The sequence below is a fragment of the Cyprinus carpio genome, chromosome A12 (genome assembly GCF_018340385.1).
Source record: "Cyprinus carpio isolate SPL01 chromosome A12, ASM1834038v1, whole genome shotgun sequence".
NCBI classification, from domain to species: Eukaryota; Metazoa; Chordata; class Actinopteri; order Cypriniformes; family Cyprinidae; genus Cyprinus; species Cyprinus carpio.
In genome coordinates this window covers 4,681,432-4,694,038 of record NC_056583.1, presented here as the reverse complement: position 1 = coordinate 4,694,038, position 12,607 = coordinate 4,681,432, and the positions used below count along the sequence as shown (strand labels likewise).

The 12,607-nt window shown below is 34.6% G+C and overlaps 1 protein-coding gene across 10 annotated transcripts in view; it reads left to right on the top strand.

The window, feature by feature from the left end:
• The window catches only part of pcdh15b (protocadherin-related 15b), a 179,290-nt gene that overhangs the window by 96,701 nt on the left and 69,982 nt on the right, over nucleotides 1-12,607 (top strand). For all 10 annotated transcript variants that reach the window (XM_042767219.1, XM_042767212.1, XM_042767211.1 and 7 more), the window contains 2 exons: nucleotides 4,748-4,841; nucleotides 12,260-12,388. In XM_042767219.1, the coding sequence (XP_042623153.1) occupies nucleotides 4,748-4,841; nucleotides 12,260-12,388 (223 nt within the window). The remainder of the gene's footprint in view (nucleotides 1-4,747; nucleotides 4,842-12,259; nucleotides 12,389-12,607) is intronic.

Genomic DNA, 12,607 nt, shown 5'->3' with positions numbered 1-12,607 from the left:
GCGGAGTTTACGATAGAGCTGTCTATTTGAGGGGATTGTGTAACTGTGGAGTCTGGAAAAGTCTGGCTGGAGGGTGAATATGGTGATATAAAGTATATGTTTAAAAAGCACTTTCATGGGGGTTGGAAGTCTGAGGTTATCCTTTCATAAAGTAAGCGAAATCAAATTTTAATGTGGAATTATTGAGAAAAGTTCAAAATAACTGTAATAGATTTTCAAGCAGAAGGAATGTAAGAGGTTTAAATGGATTTTAGATATTCTCAACTTAGCTTAGGTTAAAGTGCCAACTCTCCTGCTTTGTTTTGTAAACCAGCTATGTCTGATAACTTATATGAAGTCTTCGACCTTTGTGTCCGTCGTGAAACGTACAGTAATACCAGGTTGTGTCAGTGAATAAATATATAAATAAATAAATTTTCTTACCTGGTGTTAACCTCATTTATTTATTTATTTACCCTTTTTTCACCCTTTGAATTAATCAACACATGTTTGCTCCTGTGCTTTTGGAAAACAGATTTCTGTTGTGATATATTCATAAAACAATCTGCATTGAAGTGTCACACTTAAACTATTCATGAGATAAACAAGATGACTGAAATGATCATAGACATAGTTAAAAATTAAACTTAATCCACTCATTTCTAACATTGCAATTCCTCAGAAGGGTATGGAGAGTAGTAAGTGCTACACACAGCCAGAAATAGCAAAAATGCTTAAAATTTTTCTACATTTACCTAGGGATGTAACGATTAACCGTGAGCTGGTTGAAAATCGATTGAAATATCTGTTGATTCAAATCGGTTGAAATGCTAAACAAATTGCGATTCAATTGGGGTAGGAGTTTATATGAATGTCTGAAGGGAACTTACTGTCTTTAGAAAAGTTTAGATGATATTTTTTCTTTTCATCTTGCCTCTGTATAATGCATATTAAAGTTCATAAGTGCAGCGCTGCTTTGTTTACATCGGTAACCATGAAAACGCTTTAAGCGCCACCTGCTGGCAGAGAGTGAATCTACGTCTCGTTCAGCTCATCTGCTGTTTCTGTTTCATGCAGATATTTTTATGTATAGTTTCACAAAACTGAAGTCAAACCATTCTGTTTTTGCTTAAATATTTGGAAATTATACAATCTAATTTAAATTAAAAACTGCTCACGTGGCATGTATGCAGCATCTTTGTTTGGATCATGATTAAAATGCAGTGATTACCTCTAATTTTAAATGGAAAGAGCATAGACAAAGCTTTATTTTGTTTATATGAAGAGATTTATTTTATTTGTGTTTCTTATTTATTTGATTTGGGGCTTGTTTTAAAATTTCAATTTAGTTTTGTTATTTACATTTACATTCTATTTAAATTTTGTCATTTAGCAGACGCTTTTATCCAAAGCAACTTACAATTGAGGACAATAGAAGCAATCAAAACCAACAAAAGAGCAATGATATGCAAGTAAATTATAGTTATTTTTCAGTTTTATAAAGAAATGTGCAGCATTTGGTCCAAGCGATAATAAAAGGACACATTTAATTTATAATTTGTCTTAAATTTCATTTTGTTTGAAAATAAATAAATAAATAAATAAATAAAAAATCATTAATCAAATTGAATCATGAAATCAAAATCGTGAATCAAATTGAATCGTGAATTGAGTGAATCGTTACATCCCTACATTTTACTAATATCGTAACTTATCTTAGATATATCAAATTTATTTTACTTTAAAATGAATTTTAGGGCAAATTCCTAACTTTGTTAATTTCACTAAATTTGAGTTATAAAAGTTGCAGTTGTTTCAAAGTACAAAAAGGTAGAGGGAAATTTGATTAATGACGTGACCCCTTTAAAATTGTGAAGTTATGTAAAGTCACAACAAGTTATGTAAAGTCACAACAAATTTCAGGTATTATGGCAATAAATAATTACACTCCTGTTCATTTTCATTAAAATACTTATAATAGCAATAATAAACTTGTGTATTCTCTGGTTATCATTACAATTGATGCTGTTCAGTAGGGAGTAATTTAGGGTACATGCATGCTCTAAGACATGCACAGACAATGCTTTGCTGTGAATGCTTGATTAATATACATGAGGTCCTCTGGAGCCTTGAAGATGCCACTTTGAATTTGTTTATTTCATTTGGAGAACACGTGACTGTCTGCAGCAATGTCCACCCGTCTCACAGATCCTTTGGGGATTTTAGGGGACATATCGTGTCAAGGCAGAATGATTGGCTGTTTGAAAACATGAAAGGACAAATTCACTAAATAGTTGCAACGCTTTTGCATTGTGGTATTTCAGCGCTCTATCTTATTCACTAAACACACACAATCCATTTAAGAAGGTGTTAAATGTGCTGAAATATTGCTATGCTGTTTTGAAACCAAATTATTTGTAATCTTTTCTGCACAAATAAGGCATGTAATAGAAGAACTTTGTTGCTACAAATCTCAATTAACATTAACATACTGACCACAGAAACTGGGCAGTAAATGGAATTTTATTTTAAAGAGTTATTTGTGTACATTTACTGTCAATCAGGACTACAGTTATTGTTCAAGTGATGGAAAATAATTAAATGCCTGAATCATGAATAACAGCAAAGTGGATGGCATGAAAGTGTAATACAATTAGTGCTATTAAAGTAGCTCTGGTTTTATAACTTGTTAGTCATGAAAAAGTCTATATTTAACTTTTAAGTATAAAAATGATTTCTGATTTTCTCTGTAATTTCCAATAAATCTCAATAAAATTGAATTTATATTTATCTTATACACTATTCATCTTATGCTAGTTATGCTATACACTATGCTAATTATTTAAAATGTATAAAAAAAGATAAGTTTGTTTTAGCGCTAGGTGGTTTGACCAAAAATCTGTAAAATCTTTAGGATTCTGATAGTATTACAGTTTGTCAGTTTTTCCCTGACCGTGCCTTTATACAAATCAGAATCCTTTTTTTTTTTTTAACTAAATAAGATTGTATAATTACAAAATCTGAAGCAAAAACAGAATGGTCTGACCTTAGCTTTGTGAAATGATGCTACGTAAAACTTATCTATGCAAAAGAAAAACAGCAGATGGACTGAATGAGACGTAAATTCACTCTCTGACAGCAGGTGGCGCTTATGGAACAGCAGTAAAACAGCATTTCCTTGCTCACCTGTAAATAAAGCAGCAATGCACTTTTAAATACTTCAATAATATGCATTATATGGAGATAAGATTAAAAGAAAATACCATCTAAGCATTTCTAAAGACAGTAAGTTCCCCTCAGAGATACATTCATATAAACCCCCAACCCCAAATCAGTATTGAGGATTTTCTTACAGTGTTTTGCAAATGGTAAAATGAGTTTACTCTATCTGCTGCGATATTTTCTCCTCTCTTTGGTCATCTTCAGAGTCTCTGGCTTCTGTTAAATGTTTATGGTTGGTTTATTTGCCCAGTTAAAGAATGTTTTATGTTATTAATAGTTCTAAAAGTTATCCAACCATTAGTCAGAAGTGTATGCAGTTAATAGGGATTTCCTCTAAATTCACGACTCTGTCTATGATGCTTAGCCACTACCGTTTTTTTCATGTGAACGTATTTGAAGAAATTTAGCATCGCATCACTTGCTCACCAATGGATTCTCTACAGTGAATGGGTGCCATCAGAATGAGAGTCCAAATCGCTGATAAAAACATCACAATAATCCACAAGAAATCCACACCACTCCAGTCCATCAATTAACATTTTGTTTACAACTGTTTGGACAGGTTTCACTTGTAAACAGTTCTTCTGCCTATTTTCTCTCCTGAGATTACTTTTTCACTGGAGAAAGCAATATTATGGATAGAGGACTTGTTATTTAGCTGGAAGTATTAGTTTGATGTTAAACCTATCTTGATGGATTTGTTGCTTACAAACATGTAGCTTTTCAGTTCACAAAATGTTAAGTGTAGGGCTGGAGTCATGTGAATTATTGTGATGTTTCACAAAATCACAACTGGGATGACAAAGTATCTCAACAGGTGTTTTTCCTCTGGAACCCATTGATGTTGACATTTTGACATCTTTCTTTCTTTTAATCACTTTACTACTAATAATGTTAGTGTTATTTATTTATTCATTTATTCATTCATTTAATTTTCAAAGTTTGTATTGTTGATATACAGTATGTAGCATAGTTGTACTCTAAAAGTAACCCTGCCAGCAGACAGTGCTCCAACTTTTTACAACCCACAGTTTAGTGTGTGTCTCACTCATTGTTCCACAAGTTCTCAGTTAAACCTGCATTACCATGTAAGCAAATGTAAATATGTGACCAAATGCACTACGTCTTAGAAATCATTTAAATTTGGCACAATGTTTTACTCATGGCTTCTGCTGACTGACAACAATTAATCCAGTCCTAATCGTCCCCAGGCACACGTAAAATATCCTCAACCTTTCACAGCAGCACAGGTCTAACAAGAAATGAATATATTGACCGGCCATCTCATTCAGCAGTACATAATTCCATCCAGCCTATATTTGATGAGCTAATTTCAGCCAAAATTTTGGCTGAATTGTGACTGTGGCCTGCTGTGCGAATGACATATTACAGTTTTGTTTTCTCAGCACATGGTGTGAATTTTAACAACACCACCCCAATCCCCCCCTTTCACTCATGCTTGCTCTCTAAAGCTGCCATAAGGTTAAAATACTCAGACCTCTGAGCTTTATAATCCTCAGGTTTTCAACATTATCTTTGCTTTCAGGTCTGGCCTGTTGTTTTTGGCGAAGACGCTGGACAGAGAGATCACGGATCACTACACGCTAACAGTCACGGCCTCCGATGGCAAACCAGATGGGGTAAGACTGAAGCCTGTCAATCAATCACACTCAAATGAAGACGAAAAGCTGCAGTAGCTGCAGTTCAAAAGATCGTAATCGAATCTTCTGCTTAAACAGACATCACATGTAGACACAGTACAACATGGCAGGCAGAGTCTAGCAGAATCAATCATGCTGATGGAAGGAAGGGCAGATGAGAGTTAGAAACGGTCATAAAGTGTGCTGGGAGTATCGTATAGTCCTCTGTAGTCCCACAGATCTGTTCAGTGTTACTGGCTGCATGAATGCATTTACACAATTGTATATAGACAGTGGTGACAAACAGAAAGAAAGTATTGCATTCATGATTAATTTATTCTGTCAGTCAGGTAGACAGTCAAATGATTCTTTTACTCACTGATTGTTGTTTGTTCATTAATCAAATCTTAATATTCAACATAACTAATCAAATATACATTAAATAAATTATGATCTAAATATTTTTAAAAAATAATACACTTCCATTCACACAAAGCCTAAATTTCAGCAACAAAAATAATAATAATAAAATAACATTTGCATTTTATAAAATTTCAAAAAAAAAAAAAAAATACATTTTTAATCTTATATTTTAAAATGCAATTATTCCTGTTAAGCTGAATTTTCCAGGCAACTCCCGTCTTCATTTTTTTTTTTTTATCCAAATAGATAACATTTATTTTAAAAAGCAATAATCTTTCACAATATTACTGTAAAGTTTTTACTGTATTATTCATCAAATAAATACAGCCTTGGCGGGAATCCGAGATTTCTTTCAAAAACATTTTGAAAAATCATAATTATTCCAAACTTTTGATCAGCAGTGTAAGCATAACCACAATATAAATACATTTTCAGTTACATTCAAAATAATGTTCAATTCACTAGCAGTAATGCATTAGTCATCATGAACAATGAACAGTTTGTTTTATTATTCATTTTATAGTTGTTGTATTGTTCATTTTTGTATTACAATAACAGTACTATATATTCATAATGGTGAAAATTTGAAAGAATACATAATTTATATATGGTATTATGTTTATATGAAAAGAAAAGAGAAGCCTTCCATTGATTCACTCTTCAAGTCAACCAGTCAAATCAAACTGATTGCTGTTTATTTGTTTATTCATGCAATGTAATTATGGAAATTGAAAGAATTTTGAGAAAAAAATAAAGATAAAGGCCCGTTCACACCAAGGGTGATAACTATAAAGATAACAATAAAGATGTAGTTCTAAAAATCGTTCTCAATATTAAAATAGCAGAGTCCACACCACAACTATAACGATAAAGTCACAGAGAAACAATATCGTTGGAATCACTTTCAGAACGATTTTTTTCCAGCTGATGAACAATAAAAACACTGACAGCCAATCAGAATCAATCCTGCTGTGACGACCTCGAGAGTTTAAAGTGGCAGACGTGTGTGTGCTTAGAATAAACAGACGATATTGTTTGCTGGTTGGGACACTAATATCGTTATCTTTATAGTCATCTTTATAGTCATCTTTATAGTTATCATTCTTGGTGTGAAGAGGGCTTTAGAATCAAAGTAAAGAGAAGCCTAATATTGATTCATTTATGCAACCAAACAATCAATGATGTGCATCAATCAAACAAATGATTCCTTCACTCACTGATTGTTGTCTGTTCATTCTTCGTCCATTTGTTTGCAACAGTGTTTGATTTCCTTTGATGGGGTGAGTCTCTGAGCAGTTACCAGCGACTGGTCTCTCCTGTTCACTCCTCTCACAAAGGGCTCATTGTGATTGATCAAAATCGAGGAAAATGAGGTGCATCGTACAATGGAGTGATTATACCATAATGATGGAGATAAATGAGCTCCATGGGCTTTTTAATTATGAAGCACCTTTCGTTTCACTCTCTCATTGAGCCTATTTCCCTCACTGGATGAACCACCAGAGAAAATCTCACTTAGTATTCCTCAATAAAAGAGATGCTTGGATTTACAACCCGCTTCAAGGACATGTAATGTGTTCACCTCCAAACTCAAGGATAATCACTTGCCTTCTTCAGGAGGAAAGTGCATAAAGCTCTGGCTTTAAGCACAACGGTGTCCATTTATATCCGGACTGTCAAGGTGGTTGTCAGGTGGTGAAGTTATGTTACAACAGAGTCAAAAGTCTGTGACTTTACTGTCACGTTAGCGTAGTCTTTACAAACAAGTGATGGTGATTCCAATGCTTTAATAACTCCTGGAATTATTCAAAGCACATCTTAACTGGCAGAATTCTCAGAGCCGTGGTCTCTTTGCTGGCCTGTTGAGAAAGACGTCCCTGTGTGCTTAACTCATGAAAGTAAAATGAGAAAACTGTGCAGCAGGTTTCATTCCCATCTTTCCATTTACCCGCAAGTGTCCCTCTGTGACCTTTCTGATTCACTTGCAGCTAAAAATCAGGGGTGAAGTTGAGACGTAAGGCTGGGGGAGCCTGTGTGGTTTAAGGTTTTTAAAATTCAGTGACCTTTGCTAAACCACCTGGTCATTAGCCAATTTAACAAACAGTCCTTTTCCTGCAGAGGAGAAATGGAAAAATAGCTCCCTTTCTAAGGGCCCAGGGCGACTCTCAGAGTTGACCTCTGTGCCCTCTGAGGTCATTTGTGCCACTTCTTGCGATGTGAGAGTCAGACAGATTTACAAAGTCCACAAGAGAGATGTCTTCATCCCCAATCTGTGGATAGAGGAACAGATACAGCCAGGCGCCTGTCTGGTCTACACAGACATTTGACTATTGGCACAAAGTCTTGTTCGCTTTGCTGGAATGGGCACAGTTCAGTAGTAGCATCCTCCCAATCCCAATCCGTCCAATCCCAATCCGACCAACCGAATGACTGACCGAGGTTTTTTTATGGCTCCAAGCAAGGTGGCTGATGCCTTATATAAAGCTGATTTACATAACTTGCATCTTTCATAAGGACAATCAATCAAACACACAGTACATTCATTTTTATACAGGATATAATGCACTTTACAGCTAGATTCGCTGAAGTTTGGAGGTTTGTGAAATTAGATTAAATGTTCAGCAGGTATTTAAAGACTTGTTTAAATTATATAAATGAGTATTTTTTGAATACTGACAGTATATACAAATTTTATAGCATTTGTTATTCTATTATTAGATAGAACTGCGAAGTGGTGTCCTCTATCGAATGTTGTGCCCTCTGGAGGTCACATTTTCTGCTACATATGTCAATGAGGCTGTACTACATTCGCCACGTTGTTACTGTCGCATTGCTTCACTGCCATTTATAAATCCTCTCCCATGTCCTCATGGCATAGTAAAGTGACCATCAAATGCACACTTCTGAATCCTGACAGTAGTAGTAGGTCAGCCGGGTACTTTTTGCCTACTGACTTTCAAATAATATGAATTCAGACATACTACTGTTTTCATGCTGTTTTTCACATGCTATGTATGTAGTAAGGAAGTATTTGATTTCGGACGCAGTGCACTAATGCAGAAGCCAAATGAGTGTTCATGTGCGTCACCACTCCAGTGCTTGTCTCTCAGTACTGTCAAAATAAAAGTCCTCCTGACAACACTTAGAAGAAGAAAACAGAAAAACTTGGTAGAAAATACTAAATATTGGCAGATATATCAGCCTTGGCGATATATGTTGGTTGACCACTACTTCAGACCACAAGTAGTTTTTTTTTTTTTTTTTCGCTGCATGTTGCCAGTTGCTGTAACAATTGGTCAATGATGTTGCTAAAGTTAAACTCGTCATCCCATAGACACAATCAAATCATGATGCTCATGTTGCCGTAAATCGCCAGCTTTATTTATAAGTTTTATATATATATATATATATATATATATATATATATATATATATATATATATATATATATATATATATATATATATATATATATATATATTGTTTTGTTGTTCCAAATCACTGGTGGTGTGCATGATGAGAATTGTTAACATTTCAAATCTAATCCATTGAGAATAAGTGTTCTAACTAGAATACATTTCGTACAATTTTATTATGGAAATACCCAGGTTTAGCAATGAAGTTGCAAGATTGTCTTTCTCGCTTAAAGATTAATGGTATCCTTCCGGTTACTAATCACAAGATGTGAACCAATTTTTTGACAAGCTGAATTACCTTGTGTGCATTTGTCTCAGCTCAAGATCAGCTTACCTTATTCTAACCCAAGTGTGTACTGCACACTCAGCAGGCTTTATTGCCGGCACATGAAAAATTTACAGGACCAATCTGCCAACTACTCCAGCATTTAAACCTTTAATAGATAAGTCCGAGCAGAAGGGGAAAACCATCTGCTAATTTATGGAATATTGGTTTCCTCGCTGGCTGGTCTGGGATATTTCCCCCCAATGTTTTATGTTTCAGGGGAAGTAACGAAATTGACTCTACATGGAAGAAGAATGATCTGATAAGAGGCTAAGCTACTATGTTGTGAGGACAACCTTACTTCCTGGATTCCTGTTTTTCAGTTGGTTTTTAATATGTGAGGATATGGATTGCTTGACTTCTTTTCTTTTCTTTTCTTTTCTTTTCTTTTCTTTTCTTTTCTTTTCTTTTCTTTTCTTTTCTTTTCTTTTATTTTATTTTATTTTATTTTGCATTATATAACATCAAACCAAGTGGCATTTATTTTAAAGAAATAAAGCAAAAGTACACTTTTCAAGCAAAACATTTCACAAAAAGAAGTGTTTTTAATGATAGATCATACTGATACACTGCTTATCTGTTTGCCTGACTCACTTTTTTTTCTTTTTCTTTTTTTTTCATTTGCTTGTTTGTTTGTGCAGCCTGGTGAAAACATCTAAAAGGCCTGACTTGCTCACTTGTTTATTAATTTTGTTTAGTCATTTACTCATGTGTTTGTTCGCTTGCCAGATCATTCTTTGTAATGGTATTTGTTTAGTATGATTTGTTATGTAATTGACATTTGTGCAGTCTGGAAAGAACTGAAGATCTGAAGACCTGGTAGGAAAAGTAATTATTTGTATGAAATGTTCTCAGAAACAACTTTTACCCTGTAGGCCGTGTAGCTCTATTTTGAATTGACTGGTACTTTGAATCTAGCTGAAGTTGCACTACCTAACCTGACCTGCAAAACACATTTGTACACAGAAAATGGTAAAATCATATTATTTGTCTGTGTATTTGAAGTCCGCTGTAAATAACTTGTCTAAATACAAGACATAAGTGGTCATAAGTTCTCAAGGTGGAGTTTAGAGTGCTATTTATTTATGCTGTTTTTTTTTTTTTTCAAGAGTGAGAAAGAAGACAGAAAAAAGAATATGCCTTGAACATAACATAAACTAGGATATCTCTGATAACTTGCTGCACATGTAAACCCAATTGGACAGTTTATATTTAGCATAAATCAAATGAGAGCGATTTTACAACCCTTGGGATATTTTGGATAATGGCATTATAAACATGACAAATTAAATTAAATGATCAAATTATCACTGTATATAATATATTAATATATTAAATGATTAGTTATTATTGACATTTTTTTATTATAATTATAAAACTATATTATGAACTTCATAATAAAAAATGTAACAACTTTTTTGCATATGCAATATGGAATTATTTACATGACAAATTAAGACATTAAATAATTACTGTAATTTTTAATTATTACTTATTACTAAATCGCAACATCTAGCTACTGGGGTGCCTCAGGGCTCAGTTCTTCGACCACTTCTCTTCTCTGTCTACATGGCATCACTAGGTTTTGTCATTCAGAAACATGGCTTTTCATATCACTGCTATGCTGATGACACTCAACTCTACCTCTCATTCCATCCTGATGATCCAACAACAAACCCATCACTTTATCAAAATCTCACCATCCAGTTAGGCTCATCAACCGTAACTCCTTCAAAAACAGCTAGAAATCTTGGAGTTGTGATTGATGAAAAGCTGAATTTCTCAGACCACATTGCTAAAACTGCCTGGTCCTGCAGATTTGCTTTATACAACTTGAGGAGAATCGGGCCCTTTCTTTCAGAACATGCAACACAACTCCTTGTTCAAGCTCTTGTTCTATCCAGGCTAGACTATTGCAATGCTCTCTTGGCAGGTCTTCCAACCACTTCTATCAAACCTCTACAATTAACCCAAAATGCCGCTGCAAGATTAATTTTTAATGAGCCAAAAAGAACGCATGTCACACCTCTGTTTATCAGTTTGCACTGGCTACCAATAGCTGCTCGCATTAAATTCAAGGCATTAATGTTTGCCTACAAAACCACCACTGGCTCTGCACCCATTACCTAAATTCATTACTTCAGAGTTATGTGCCCTCTAGAAGCTTGCGTTCTGCAAGTGAATGGTGTATTATTGTGCCATCTCAAATTGGCACAAAATCACTTTCACTGACTTTTTCATTAACTGTTCCCTCCTGGTGAAATGACCTGCCCAGCTCAATCTGAGCAGCTGAGTCCTTAGCCATTTTCAGGAAACAACTAAAAACACATCTGTTCCATCTTAATTTGACCCTCTAACTCTAGCACTCCCTATTCTATTTTAATTCTACTTTATCTATCTTTTTTATTATTTTATTTTTTTATTTAAAAAACTACCTTTCTATTGTTTCTGTTCTATCTACTTGTTTTTCTTTGTGTGTGTGTGTGCTACATACCTTGCTACATGTACTGCGGTTAGGCTAACTGAGACTTTTGTTCTTTCTGCTCTTTTGTTTGTTTTGACTGATTTCATTGTCCTCATTTGTAAGTCACCTTGGATAAAAGTGTCTGCTAAATGACTAAATGTAAATGTAAATATATAGAGAGAGAGCGAGAGAGAGAGAGTACTAAAGATTGTTTCGTGCCAGTTTTACTTAGATGCACCCATTGGTGGTGTTTCCCTGATATAATCAGGGGACTATATTTGCATAATAAAGGTTTAACAGTAGATGTATGCTAATTATATGTTTGCTGTGTATGTTTGACTGTTTAGATGTCATGTTTCCATTCCTCATCTTTCAAAATGAGACACTTTGTGATGTAGATGTAGATGGTTAATTGTTAGTGAGTAGACAAAATTCTCCCTACCAGCATGCTAATTTGGTTGCAGCCATCCATTTGTAATGGTGATCTATACTCTGAAATACTAATCTGCTCAACAGCTGTGAATATTTTTCATTAGACCCCATTCATAGCTTGATGATGAATGCAAATATGTTAGCAATTACGCAAGTTCTTTGTAAATTAATCAGTGGAAATGAATAATTGTTAGTGAAAGCCAAGATAGTCCGTTTTCAGACACAATCACACAGAGGCCTCAAGGTTTGCATTTCAGACTTGTTGACGTTGTTAGATTTCTGACTGAAACTGGGGATATTTTTTATTTAGAAGTGTCCATGTAACGATTGAAGTAACCTGAAGCTTTCTTGTTTTCAGACCTCGACTGCTACGGTGAATATAGTGGTGACTGATGTCAATGATAATGACCCTGAGTTCGATCCTCTGCTGCCCCTTAATCTCACAGTTCAAGAGGGAGAGGTGAATGCTTTTGTGGGTCAAGTAAAGGTAAGACTGCAACCACATTCAAAATTCTTTCTACTTGTTCTCTTGCTGTTTGAACTCTAAACTGTTTGCTCTGCAGCTGCTTTCTGCCCTCTAGAGTCAACTCAGAAGGAAAACAAGAAGTTTACACTTCAGAGTTTAAGAGTGTATCTTTGTGGTTACACTCTTCTGATCTCTCATCACTTATTGTTGAATTAAAGGAGTCATTCACCCAGAAATGAA